Source organism: Molossus molossus, unplaced genomic scaffold, assembly GCF_014108415.1.
Source record: "Molossus molossus isolate mMolMol1 unplaced genomic scaffold, mMolMol1.p scaffold_m16_p_21, whole genome shotgun sequence".
Taxonomy (NCBI): Eukaryota; Metazoa; Chordata; class Mammalia; order Chiroptera; family Molossidae; genus Molossus; species Molossus molossus.
The window spans coordinates 7,096,410-7,110,675 of NW_023425357.1; the positions used below are offsets into that span (position 1 = coordinate 7,096,410).

Sequence of the window (14,266 nt, forward strand, 5' to 3'; positions counted from 1 at the left end):
AGTTCAGCCTTGTCATTACCAGTTTAGTTTGTTATGGGTTGTTTAGTTAAACTGCATGTATAATGATGCATATTTGCTTCAATTCCATGTGTGCGTGGCCTGTAATTTTCCACTAATTAGACTTTTTAAAGACACATATGCAGTTATCTACTCAAATTTGCATCATCTGTTCCCCTGTTGCCAAAGCAGATGTACACAGCGCCCACCCATCCCCACTCCAAGAAATAATTTGCTTTCATCACTGAGTTCTTTTTCTGCTGTAAAGTAGGAAGCAGGGGGTGAAGATGGCTCTTGTCCCACTGCAGTGAGAGCCATCAAAATAGTGCAAGTGAGAGGGGCTGGGCTGAGTCAGGAATAGTGAGGCTGAGAGGAGGGAACAGACCCCAAGACTTCTGAAATACAGCAGCAAACCAACCAAGGACCCCAAACCCACCCCCAGCTCCAGCCTCCATACCAAAAGGATCTAGACACCACCAGTCCCCCAAGAACCAAGCATTCAGAGACCCCACTCTTCTCAAAGGGCTTTATTTTTTCTCACTGTGGGGAGCTGTGAGTCTGTGGTCCCTGTACCCCCAGGACCCTGTAGCCTTCTCCTGCCCAGTGGGCTGTGGCAGGGCCTTCAGAGGGGTAATGCCTGGGCTCCAGAAGCTGATCCTCCCAGAGTGGGGCTGGTTCTGGAAGGGGCCAGGCCTGCTGTGGTTCGAATGGATGAGACTCTGCGGTGGTCCCAAAAGCGATCCAGGTGGCAGTCCATGGCATGGGGCCCATCTTAAGACAAGGCCACTTACAGGGGCCCAAGACCAGTTAGGCCTTACTCTGGGAGCAAAAATTCCCCATGGGGGCTACTCCTTGAAGTCTGCCAACAGGGCTCAGTCTAGGGAAAAGAGAGAGAGAACAGGTGGTGGGCATAGAGAAGACAGAAAAAATGGGAGACTTGCAAAAAGGAGGAAAAGCCATGAAAAGCCCCCCAAAACCCAAGAGTGAACGAGGGACAAAGACAGGGCAGTGCAAGAGAAAGCCAGAGATACGGGAACAGAGACCTGGAAAGCAAACATGCAGAAGTAGGTAGTCACAGAGGCCAGAAATACATGCAGGTAGACCCTACACACTGACCTTTGGATCCAGGCGGTACTGGGGGCGGGGGCCCCCCTGGGGGAAGCAACGCAGAGCGGCTCAAGGCTTCGGCCACCCAGCCCAGGACACTGCTACAGTGCTGGACCTGGGGAGCAGATGGGACGTCAGAGCACCAGATGGAAATCCGCTACCTCTCACCCCGCCCACACCCCCCAGCTCAGCCCGGAGTCCTCACCTCCTTTTCCAGCCCTTTCAGACGCTGCTCATACTCGCGGATCTGTCTCAGCTGCTTCAACGCCAAGTCCACCCTGGGCACGCAAGGTTTCAGGCCTGTGCCCACAACAGCCCACCAGCCCCACCCACCTTAAGCCCCGCCCCCCTGCAGCCCCGCCTTCCCCTAGCACTCCAGGGCCCCGCCCACTCAGGCTCCGCCTCCAGCCTGGTGCTTGACAAACCCCTGCCCATTCCCCGCCCAGTCTACGTCACGGGACACGCCCCAGGGGGCCAGGAGTCCCGCCCCCGGCCAGGCTCCGCCCTCACTTCTGCGACGTGCGCTTCAGACGCTCGGAGTCACTTTCCCGCTTGTCCCTCGCACGTGCTAGCAGGAAATTCTCCTTCTGCACCGATTCCCACGTCAAGAGCTTCCTCTCATCTTCCTTAGGGAGGTGGACCCCTGGAGGGGAAGGTCAGGTACCGAATAACGGGCTCGACGGTCCTCGGGCCATACCCGCTCCCACACCCAGCCTGCCACTCAAAACCCTGCGTGGGCTCTTCCAGGCCACGTCCCTTGACAGCTCACTGGCGCTTCGACCCTGCCCAGCCTACCCTTGTTTTCTGTCAGGGCCCCTCCCCTTGTGTTTCAATCTTTTGGGCTAAGACCCGCACTCACGAAAATGCTGGATGTTGGGGGAGGCCGGCAAACTGTTCCGGTGCCGGCACAATCGACTGATGAGGAGGCGCACGTGCGAGATGATGATGAAGGGTGGGGCCAGCGCAGGCCGGGAGTGAAATTCCCGGATGAGGCTATAGCGCTGCGCCTTCCAGTAGAGGTCGCTGTTGCCCTGTACTTTGCCAAAGGTGTAGCTGTGGGGACCAGAGGTCAAAGCCCCATCGGGGGTGGGGGATCAAGGTTAGATGTCAGGCATTACGTTTTAAGTCCAAGGCAGCGGGCACATATCAGAATCAATAATATCAGAGGTTATTACAGGATGCGGTTAGTAGTTAGGACTGGAGGGCCAAGGGTCAGAGATCAGAGGTCAAATTGGAGATGGTGTCAAGGATTAGGGGAGAGGTTGGGGTCAGTCTGAACACAAATAACTAAAATCAGAAATAAAATTGGGGACACTACCAACCTTACAAAAATAAAAAGGATTAAAAGAGAATACTATCAACAATTATACGCCAACAAAAAAGATAACCTAGGTCTTCTCACATCAATGTTTCTCTCTCTCTCTCTCTCCTTCACACTCTATCTAAAGATAAATGGAAAAATATCCTCAGGTGAGGACTTAAAAAAAGTAAATTAAAAAACAAACAAACAAACAAAACATTCAGCCTGGGCTCGGGAAGAGGATCAGAGTCCAGAGTCCAGGTCAGAAGGAGAGTCTGGCTGGGTCTAGGGACAAGCCAGCATTTGATTTGAGCCAGAATGAAGGGACTAAAGATAACTTGATTAGGCTGGGGTCAAGAATCATGCTGGGGTCAAGGTCAGGCTGGGATCAAGAATCATGCTAGGGTTGAGTCACGGTGGTGACATCAGATCAGAGAGGGCAGGGCCTCCTCACCTGAACATAGCGATGAGGAGATTGACCAGCAGGATGTTAGCCACCAGCAGAAAGATGACGAGGAGGAGCACCACCAGCCAGTTGGCATAAAGGGAGACACAGGAGCCCTTCTGGGACCCGGATGGGCGCGCCCAGGAGCCCATCCCTGATGAGCAGTTGACATGCTCCATGAGGGTCACTGGGGAGGGAGACACTCAGAGATGGGGGCAGAGAGACAGAGACCTAACGAAGACAGAAATCCTGAGGGGGTTGGGGGAGCAGAGACCCGGACAGAGGGAGACAGAATCCCAGAAGGCCAGGGAGACAAGACCCAAAGAGACACAGGAGGGGTCAGAGACCTAGAGGCAGAGAGCAGAGCTAGGGAGAGAGAAGAGGCCAGAGTCCCATATGAAAGAAGGGGAGTGGGGTCTCCTCAGAGACCCAGACAGACAGAGACTTAGAGAGAAGGGTATGGAGACCCAGAGACGGGGGAGAAAGTGGGGCAGGATAGAGAGAAGGGATTCAGAAGGTGTCAGACACCCTCCATCCCTTTTTACCGTCCATTTCCTCCTGGGGGATCTGCCCGAAAATCTGCAGGTAGGGCCGGTAGAAGACGCGGCGCAGGATTTTCGAGAGGTCTTGATCCTGGGGCCTAAGGAGACCCTCTGTGGCCACCCCGTAGGCCACCAGCCACACGCCGAGGAAGAAGAGGAAGAAGAACACATCCTTCATCTGCAGGAGAGGAAGATGAGACCAAGCCTGGCCCCGCCCTTCCCGCCCCTGGCCCCGCCCCTCAGCCCCGCCCCTCAACCCACCCGCCTAGCCCCGCCTCTCACCATCTTGTTTACAATGACGATCTTGGGCCCCAGCTGTTTATTGACCGTGAAGATGTGCAGCAGGCGCAGTGTGAAGACCATGAAGTCGAGGCAGAGGACAGTACGGCCCAGTTCATACAGGCCTGGGATCAGCCTGTGGTGTGGGGAGACGAGATAGGGATCACTCAAGGGTCACAGGGTGCATAGGAAAACCTGCCTCTTTCTGCCGGGCTGGTGTGGCTCAGTGGACTGAGCGGTCCTGGTTCCATTCTGGGTCAGGGCGCATGCCCAGGTGGCGGGCTCCATCCCCACTAGGGGGCTTAAGGGAAGCTTCCAATCCATGTGTCTCTCTCACATGGATGTTTCTATCTTTCTCTTCCTTGCCCTCTCTAAAAAAAAAATCAATAAAAACATATTTTAATAATTTTTTTTTCTTTATTGATTTTAGAGAGAGGAAGGGAGAGGGAGATAAAAACATTGATGAGAGAGAACATCGATTGGCCACCACATGCATGCCCCCCACTGGGGATCAGGCCCACAACCTGGGCACTTGCCCTGACCGGGATTCGACCCTGTGACCTCTAAGCCACAGCACCTGGACAAAAACATATTTAAAAACAAACAAACAAAAAACCTGCATCTTCCAACACCAGGCTTCAGATGAGGCCGTAGCTACCCTGAGGCCAGAAGCAGGGCCCTCCCATTCACCCGGGGTGTACTCAGATTTCTCAGTGCCAACTGGGTTGTGCCAGCGCTGGCACCCATTAAATGACAGCTGCATGAACGACGGCCTTAACCCAAAACTGGGAGGTCCCTGTAATGATCAAGTTGAAAAAAACTGCTGGAATGTATGTCCAACCTATCAAAGGCAAAATACAGAGAGCTCAAGCAAACCAATAATCAGAAGACAAACGACCTAACAGGAAATTGGATAAAGGCTGACACACACCTCACAGAGGAAGGTCAAATGGCCAATCACATCAGCAATCTCTCTGGGGAAAATATAAAATATATGACTATTTTGCATCATTGTGTACTTAAACTCTGGATGGATTGACAACCTAGAGTAATGGGCACATTAAAATCTTAAAAAGAAAATACAGAAGAATTTGTTCATGAGTTTGAGATAAGATGTCATATAAGAAAAAGGTCTTACCTATAGGACACAAAATCACATTAAAGGAAAAAACTGATGAATTTGATTACTTTAAAATATAAATTATCTGTGCATCAAAAGATAACATAGTCCGGCTGGTGTGGCTCAGTGGTTGAACATTGTCAATCCATGCACCAAGAGGTCACTAGTTCGATTCCTGGTCAGGGCACATGCTCAGGTTGTGGGCCCGATCCCCAGTGGGGGTCATGCAGGAAGCGGCTAATTGTTCTTTCTCATCGATTTTTCTATCTCTCCCTCTCCCTTCCTCTCTCTCTAAAATCAATAGAAAAAAAAGAAACTTTTTTTTTTTTTTTTAATATTTTTTATCCTCACCCGAGGACATTTTTCCATTTTTTATTCAGGTAGAGTAGGAGGGAGAGAGAGGAACAGAGAGAGAGAGAAACATCGACGTGAAAGGGACACATCGAGTGGCTGCCACCTGCACGACCAACCAGGGCCGGGAACAAACTGCAACCGAGGTTCGTGCCCTTAGCAGGAACCGAACCCAGGTCTCAGGGACCGCAGGCCAATGCTCCAACCGCAGAGCCAAACCAGCCAGGGCAAGAAAGAAAGAAAGAAAAAAAAAAAAAAAACTTAAAAAAAATAACATAAATATGGACAGAGAAAGGCAAAAATTTCTGCCAAAAATACATAACCTAAATTTGCTCATGAAGGAATAACAGACAAATTCAAATGGGGCAGATTCTACATAATAACTAGTCTGGACTGTTCATAAGTGTTAAGGTCATAAAAGCTGAAGAAGGACCGAAGAACTGTCCCAAATTGGAGAAAGTTAGAAAGACGTGACAACCACAGGCAATATGGTGCCCTGAATTGGCTCCTGGACCAGAAAAAGAACATCAGTGGGACAGCTGGCATAATTTGAATAAGATTTCCTGGTTTTGATAATGTAAGATGTTAACATCTGGGGGATCTGTGTGAAAGGTGTATGGGCCTTCTCTGTGCTGTGTGTGCAATATTTTTTGTTAGTCCTGGGTTATTTCAAAATGAAAAGTTACAGAATAAAAGAATGCTTAAGATAGCATAGAAAAGTAAAAAGACAAACTTCAGAGTTTGAGAAGATATTTAGAACAAGACCACCAAGGATTAGGATCTAGCGTTTAACGAGAGCACCACCAGATAGATAGATAGATAGATAGATAGATAGATAGATAGATAAGAGATTAATGAACATACTATTTTTAAGTGGGGGCAAAGGATATGAAAAGACAATTGACAGCCTGGCCGGTGTGGCTCAGTGGTTGAGCATCGACCCATGCACCAAGAGGTCATCAGTTTGATTTCCAGTCAGGGCACATGCCCAGGTTGTGGGCCAAATCCCCAGTGGGGGCATGCAGGAGGCGGCCAATAGATGTTTTCTATCATAGATGTTTCTAACTCTCTCTCCCTCTCCCTTCCTCTCTCTAAAATCAATAAAGGGAAAAAAAAAATTTTTTTTAAAGTTTATTTTTACCCATCAGATTGGCAAAACAATGTAAAAGTTAAATAGAGAGCTACAAAATTTTACAGATTGAAAATATTAGATTTTGCCAAGTATGTCCTTAAGAGGGTGTGTAAATAGGTGAAGCTATTTTACAACAAAATCTATCCATATGAAGAATATGTACACTTTGACTTACAAAATTTAAATCTGGGATGTAAACTTTCATTACTTTGGAATAATAAAAATTAAAAACAACTGCCCTGGCTAGTTTGGCTCAGCAGTTAGAGAGTCGACCAGCGGACCGGAGTCCTGTGTTCGGTTCCCGCTAAGAGCACGTACCTCAGTTGCAGTTTGTCCCCAGCCCTGGTTGGTCGTGCGGGTGGCAGCCACTCGATGTGTCCCTTTCATGTCGATGTTTCTCTCTTTCTCTCTTCCTCTCTCTCTCTCCCACTCTATCTGAACAAAAAATGGAAAAATGTCCTCGGGTGAGGATTTAAAAAAAAAGCATCTGAAGATAAATGCAAAAAATGTCCCTGGGTGAGGATAAAAAGAAAAAAAATAGAAACAACCGAAATGTCCATCTGGAAGGGATTGGTAAAGCAAAATGATTCATCCATGCAAATCTGGAGATCACTGGAAATTTCTCCATTGTAAGCTGAGATCTTAGGATTTCCCCCCTCCCCATGCAATAATTCTTCTCTCCCCTAGAAAACAATAAGCTTGACAAAATGTCTAAAATATCACTGGTATTTCTAGAGCATGGTAGCGCATGGCCTTAACCCTCTCATTTCAGAAGATATTTTATACAAAATACAAGAGATAAACACAAACACAGAGTTCTGCAAAACTCTCTTATATTGCCATTGGAATAAATTATTCATGTTGTATTATTTGGTAGCATCTCTAACACAGCATGGAAGAAGCATGCCTCTCGGTGTATCAACTGATCAAATACTAGGGAGTATCCCTTGCAAATAGTCATTAGAATGTGTCCCAAAGCTCTTTGCTCTTCTCAAAAGAAGTAGTGTCCTAACAGGTAGGACTTTGTAGAAAAAGAAAAAGAAAAAGAATCATGATCAGCAGAGAACTGGACCCAGAGCAGCTAATATATGATTATTATCTGGAGTAGAAACTGAAAGAGACTTTGTGGAGAAACTTTTGGCCTGATTTCTATCTCTTAAAGTTTAGAATTTTTGTCTCAATGCCTTATGAAAAGAATTCACTCATTCATTAAATTCTGGCAAGGGGAAGTCTGTCTTGTCTAATCTTTAGCCAATGAATCCCTTCTGGAATCGGATGGAGCATTTTCAAAGAATACAGTATATTTGCAAATACTGACATGGAAAAAATGTCAGGACACATTGTAGATAAAAAGGAAAAGTTGCAGAAGAATACATAAAATATAATGTCATTTGTATATCAAAGAAGTATGTGTATCTTTCCATGTAAATGCGTAGGGAAAAAAAGAAATGTACACAGTTGCGATTCCTCCTGGGCCCCGGTTGGGGTCATGCTGGTGGCAACCAATCAATGTCTCTCTCCCACATTGATGTTTCTCTCTCTCTCTCTCTCCCCCTCTCCCTTCCTTCCATTCTGTCTGAAGATAAATGTAAAAATAACCTTGGGTGAGGATTAAAAAATAAATAAATATATATATATATATATATGAGAGACATTGATTGGCTGCCTCCTGCATGCCCCCTACTGGGCATAGAGCCCTGACCAGGAATCAAACCAGCAGCAACCTTTTTGATGCATGGGACGATGTCCAACCAACTGAGCAACACCAGCCAGGGCCTCAAAATTTGTTTTTTAGAAATTAGCTAAGAAAGAGTAGAAATGGCCTTGGCTGGTTTGGCTCAGCGGTAAGAGCATCGGCCCGCAGACCAGAGAGTCTCAGCTTCGGCTCTTGCTAAGGGCACGTGCCTTGGTTGCAGTTTATCCCCGGCCCGGGTTGGGGTCACGTGGGTGGCAACCAGTCGATGTGTCTCTCTCACGTCGATGTTTCTCTCTCTTCACCCCTCTCTCCCTCCCGCTCTATCTGAAGAGAAATGCAAAAATGTCCTTGGCGTCCTGGCCGGTTTGGCTCAGCGGTTAGAGCGTCGGCCTGCAGTCCGGAGAGACCCGGGTTCGGTTCCCGCTAAGGGCATGTACCTCGGTTGCAGTTTGTCCCCGGCCCTGGTTGGTCGTGCGGGTGGCAGCCACTCGATGTGTCCCTTCACGTCGATGTTTCTCTCTCTCTCTCCCTTCCTCTCTCTCCCTCCCACTCTATCTGAACAAAAAATGGAAAAATGTCCTCGGGTGAGGATAAAAAAAAAAAAATGTCCTTGGGTGAGGATAAAAAAGAAAAAGTAGAAACGGTCAGTGTTTTTATGGACTAAATCACGGACACAACACTTAAGCCTTCCTGATGAAATCGGAATCTATGACACCAGGAAAACTGGACATGAAAGTAGTAAAATCCATAAAGTAAAATTCACAAACAGAAACTCAAAATTTGGCAAAATTCAATATAGACAAAAACACAAATGATGAACTAAGTATCTGTTGTAAAACTTAACCCAAATAATAATTAACTGTGTTGAAATAATTGCAGAAATTAAAAATAATTGTTAGTTGAACCGCCCTGCATATAAAATTAATCAAGGAAGTTTCAAAATACTTCCTTGATGGGAATTCATCAGTACTGGTAAAATTCTGATTACAAACTTATGACTATGCAGATTCAAAATATCTAGGACCAAGGTCAAAGCCCCTGTCCCTGTGATGAAGGAACCGCAAGCAGCTCAGAGAGGCCAGGCTGTAGATGAGGAAAAAACAAGGAATTCTGAAGACAGCCCTGCAGAGAGGTGTGGCCTAGACCAGGCAGCACCCCAATGCCCGGTCCAGCGGCTGGGACTCTGTCTAGGGGCGCTCAGGGAGGGACAGGTCAGATCTGGGTGTGGAAAGACCTTTGTGGGATGCACTGAAGTCCAGGAGGCTGAGGTGAGGGTCCAGGTGAGAGCCGTCATGGAAGTGGAGAGGGGGTTGGGACAGAGAGTCAGGAGGCAGGAGGACAGGGCCTAGGACTGCGAGCCGTCGGGGAAGAGGCGGGAGTAGGCGAGGGTGGTGTCCAGCGTCCGGCCTTGAGTCCGGGGGAAAATATTAAACTCAGCTGGGGCGGTGGTGCTGATGTCGGGCCAGGTCTGGGGGCTCAGAAAAACCTCCATTAACTTCCAGACCCCTCCAGATCTAGCACAAACAGCGGCATCCTCACTTTAATCCCATCGTCCCTGAGCCAGACTTCCATGTGGGAATAAACTGCTTCTAGACCATTTTTACGTGGTACTTTCAATCCAGAAGGGGTTTCTGTTTGATTTTTTTTTTTTTTTTAATCCTCACCCGAGGACATTTTTGCATTTCTTGTTCAGACAGAGCGGGAGGGAGAGAGAGGAAGAGAGAGAGAGAGAAACATCGATGTGAAAGGAACACATCGAGTGGTTGCCACCCGCACGACCAACCAGGGCCAGGGACAAACTGCAACCGAGGTACATGCCCTTAGCGGGAACCGAACCCGGGTCTCTCTGTACCGCAGGCTGACGCTCTAACCGCTGAGCCAAACCGGCCAGGGCTTGATTTTTAAGAATAAGTGGGCCCGGCTGGTATGGCTCAGTGGTTGAGCATTGACCCACGCACCCAGAGGTCACCGGTTCAATTCCGGTCAGGGCACATGCCCAGGTGGTGAACCCGATCCCCAGTGGGGGGCATGCAGGAGGTGGCCGATCAAGGTTCTCTCTCATTGATGTTTCTCTCTCTCGCTCCTCTCCCTTCCTTTCTCTCTAAAAATCAATAAAAATAAAAATAAAAAGAATAAGTGGAATAAGGCCCTGGCCAGGTAGCTCAGTTGGTTAGAGCGTCGTCCTGATACACCAAGGCTGTGGGTTCAATCCCCGGTCAGGGCACATGCAAGAATCAATCAATGAATGCCTAAATAAGTGGACAACAAATCAGTGTCTCCCTTTCTCTGGAGTGAGAGGTTTCAAGACAGGGGCACTCACCGGCAGCCCACGCCCAGGAGGAAGCAGGCCAGGGCCACCAGGTCACACTGGTTCCAGGTGTCTATGAGGTAGAGATACAGCCGGCGACGCAGCGGGGCCTTGCAGGGGCCTGGCCCGGGCCCTGCGGTGGCCAGGCTGCCCCAGCCTCCCCCCAGGCTCTGGCGGAACTCCTCACAGAGAAGGGTGAAGACCCAGAAGTACAGCAGCACCTCCAGGGCACCGGGCGGCGAGGGCTGGAAGTCGATGAGCAGCACCCGGGCAAAGAGCATCAGGAACAGGAGGTAGCTGACCACGTTGCCCAAGAAGGCCGTCACCGGTGCCCCCCAGAACTGGGGCCAGCGCCGCAGGCGTGGGGAGCACCCCCTCGAGTTGGACTGACTCAACATCCCCAAGGGCATCTTCTCAGGGGGATCTGCCAGCCTGAGGGAGAGAGGGAAGGGAGGGCTGACATTGATGTTTCTCTCTCTCTCTCCCCCTTCCTCTCTCTCTAAAATCAATAAAAACATTTTTAGAAAAGAGCAAAGGCCCTGGAGTCAGAAAAAAAAAAAGGTAAAGGATCTCTAAACGAACCAAATCCACCAAATTCCACTTGCTACATCGAGACGGAAGTGCATGTAGCACGAAGCAAATTTATTTCCAACAAGCAACTCCTTGGTGGCACAACCCAACCCTGAACTGAGCCTTGAGCCTGGCATTTGGGAACTTCCTCGGTCTCTTCGGTGACTGCGAATCCACTGCCTCCCGCTCCTCTGCTCCGGCCTTGCTCCCAGCACCCGGCGCCCCAGCGGCTGCCCAGGCCGCCCCGGCTCATGCGGCGCTGGGCTTCACTCACCTGACAGGCCCTTTGCCATTGAGGCTGCCATCCCTGTCAAACCCCAGGTCCTTCTGTGTGGACTCCTCCTCTGACTTCCTGGCGCGGAGAGAAGCACGGAATGAGAACGGGGCAGGCGAGAGTGGGAGAGGAATCCTCCAGGGACCCCCAACTTCCTTACCCAGGGACATGGCAGGGAGACAGGGAGGTGCCCCCCTAGAGTGACCCCAAGTGAACTGCCCCAGAGCATCTCAGAGGTTAGAAAAATTGTCCCTACAGATACAGAGAGTCCCCCACTAAAAGCTCACCTCCCAGAACATACCCCCAGTCTTGGGGAGAGAAAGAGAGTGAACAAAAGGTAAGCACTGGACAGACTGACAGGGACCAGAAGTGAGCAGGAAGAGGAACTGAGCACCCCCTCCGGCCAATCTGCCCCCAGGGGACTGACCTGAAGGTGATGAGGTTGGTGTAGATGAGTGGGGGGCAAAAGAAGGCGAGAACCAGGGCCCAGATGGGCGTGGTGCTGTCCATCTCCCCCCACCACTTCTGCGTCAGCAGACACTGTGGGGCGGAGGAGGATTCCAAGCCTGAGTCTCCCCCAAGTCCCTTCCTGAAGACCCCAGGCAAGAATTGGGCCACAGCTCCAGAGCACAGAGCAAGTGCTCCATGCGGGGAGCATAACTATTGGGGGGAGCGAAGGTGGTCAAGGGCGAGGACCATGCTCCCCCAGGTTCTAGCTGGATTTAAACAGACAACATTTATGAACACAATATACCAGGTACTAGGCTAAGAACTTTGCATAGATTAGCTCACCTAACCCTCACCACGCCCCCAGGAAGACGGGCACTAATATTCCTCCCTTTTCACAGCTGGGGTACAGGGAGGTTAAGAAAGGGGCACAAAATAGACCCCATGAGTTTGACCACTATTCAAAGCAAAGGATTCTGGGTATTTGAAATGCCAATCAAATAATTCCCACAGTTGAGGGTGGGACTTCCTGCTGGAGTAAGCTGGACTTCCTATTGTGTAGGCAGAACATGCTGTGTTGAGGGTGGGACTCTGTACCCATGTCAAGACTTAGATTAAGGATACTGAGAGTTCAAAACGTTGGGATGGGAGAGACTGTATGGGCAAGCAGGGCTTCCCAAAAGAGAGGAATCCCTGCAGGAAGGGTGGGACTTCCTAAACCAGAGTTGGTCTGTGTCCAGAACAATAGGTAACTACATGGTAAGGTCACTCTAACTGAGACCAGGAACTGAGGAGCTCTCAAGGAATAGGGAAGGACTTCCTGTGGCTGGGAGGTGGGACTTCCTCCGGGGGTCATCAGGAATTCCTGTCCGGAGGGGAACTTGTTAGAAGCGTGGGCTTTGCTGTGGGAAGGTGGGCTCTCCGGTGGCAGGGGGTGGGGCTTCTTATGAGAAGAGCAGCCTTTCTGGGAGAGGACTGAGACTTTCTGGAGGAGGGGTGGTGTCCAGGGGAGACACTGGAAGGCCCCCATGGCAGGTTTCTCCTGCACAGCTCCCCGAGTGCAGCTGGGAGCTGCTTGGGAGGCCGGCGGCCCAGAGGCTCACCTGTACTCCATCCTGGGCAAAGAAGGCACGGGCATCAGCCTGCATGGCAAGCTGCAGGCAGGTGGCACCGCCCCAGAACGGGCAGCGTCGGAGGAGTAGGTGAGCAGCCCGTTCCTCGCTGCTGTGGTGGCATTCGCCAAAGAGATCTGGGAGCAGGGGGTTTGTGTGAGAGGGAGAAAATGAATACGGAGACGATGGGAGGGAAGACACGAGGGGCTTGGCAGGGAGCGGGGAGAGTTATGAGAAGAGTGGGGACGGGCACATAACCCCCTTAATGGCAGCCCTGTATCCCTGTCCCCCGTACCCTTGCCCCACGCACCAGCACTTAGCCCCTCAAACTTGGCTGCCAGGTCCTTCCTCCGAGTCGCCTCCTCAGCCTCGGAGTCCAGGCGCGCCAGCACTCGGAGCAGCAAACAGGCCCCCAGAGCTGAGGCCACAGCGTTGGAGCCCTGGGAAAACAGAGAGAGGTCACAGATAGGGACGGAGTTGGCAACGAGGTTCACAGAAGGGCGAGGAAGGGGGCAGAAAGCCTGTGATGGAGGAGGGAACGTAGCCAGAGGTCAGAAAGGAACCAGGGTCAATGGAGGCCAAGGATAAAGTAATGTTTGTAGATGGATCTGGAAGAAACTGGACATCAGGTGAAAATGTCAGAAGTCAGATAGTTCAGAGACCAGGGGCTGGGCGGAAGTTTCGTTCTGTTTTTTAAATATGTATATAAAATTGATTATTAGAGGGGAACAGAGAGGGAGAGAGAGAGAGAAATATCGATCAGCCGTCTCCTGCAGGGGCCTGAGCCTCAATCCCTGACTGGTCATCAAACCAGCCACCTTTTGGTGCACAGGACGACGCCCGACCAACTGAGCCACATGGCCCAGGGCTGGGCTGGAGTTTGAATGACACCAGAGGTTACGGACAGGCCAAGGAACAGGGGCAGATGTCACCTAAAATGGCAGCATAGAGAACTTCAAAACTCCATCCCTCCACAAAAGCAACAAATAGGCTGGCAAAAACTGTCAGAATCAAGTTTTTTTTAAGAATTCTGAAATCTAATATAAAACTCACAACAACTAGGAAAAGACTTACTGAAGACAGAAACTGCTAAGTTCCAGGAAAAGAGCACTGTGACGTTTTAACTAACCTGCTCACCATCGCCAACCTCCCACCTCGGAGGCAGCCTCGAAGGTGTGGGTTTAGGGTGCCAGAGGGAGCAATTCAGATCTCACTCTTCAATGAGAGCGGTTGTGTGCGTTGCCCAGCTGGTGGCTCCCTGAAGAAACAGCTCAAAGGCTTGCCTTTGTTTCTCTACTCTTGGAGCTTCTCCAGGGCAGAAATGGCTTCCCAGGTGGTGTTTGAAAGCATTTAAAAATAAAGGTATTGACTGGCCAAGAGGTCACCGGTTCGATTCCCGGTCAGGGCACATGCCCAGGTTGTGGGCCCGATCCCCAGTGGGGGGCATGCAGGAGGCGGCCAGTCGATGTTCTCTCTCATCGATGTTTCTCTCTCTCTCTAAAAAAAATTAATAAAAGAAAAAATTATTTTAAAAAATAAAGGTATTAACCTCAGCTGCCCACGTACAATTCAAGAACAAAAAAGAC

General features: G+C 50.0%; 1 protein-coding gene across 1 annotated transcript in view; it reads right to left on the bottom strand.

Moving 5' to 3' along the window:
• Positions 1-528: 528 nt before the first annotated feature.
• TRPM4 (transient receptor potential cation channel subfamily M member 4) overlaps positions 529-14,266 on the bottom strand; it is a 33,905-nt gene continuing 20,167 nt past the window's right edge. The window contains exons 13-25 of the mRNA XM_036275961.1: positions 12,991-13,120; positions 12,672-12,817; positions 11,549-11,661; positions 11,122-11,199; positions 10,290-10,709; positions 3,674-3,806; positions 3,395-3,569; positions 2,859-3,036; positions 1,964-2,157; positions 1,615-1,747; positions 1,310-1,382; positions 1,114-1,219; positions 529-874 (exon numbers count right to left, since the gene is read on the bottom strand). Coding sequence (XP_036131854.1) covers positions 870-874; positions 1,114-1,219; positions 1,310-1,382; positions 1,615-1,747; positions 1,964-2,157; positions 2,859-3,036; positions 3,395-3,569; positions 3,674-3,806; positions 10,290-10,709; positions 11,122-11,199; positions 11,549-11,661; positions 12,672-12,817; positions 12,991-13,120 — 1,884 coding nt within the window. The 3' untranslated portion in view covers positions 529-869. The remainder of the gene's footprint in view (positions 875-1,113; positions 1,220-1,309; positions 1,383-1,614; positions 1,748-1,963; positions 2,158-2,858; positions 3,037-3,394; positions 3,570-3,673; positions 3,807-10,289; positions 10,710-11,121; positions 11,200-11,548; positions 11,662-12,671; positions 12,818-12,990; positions 13,121-14,266) is intronic.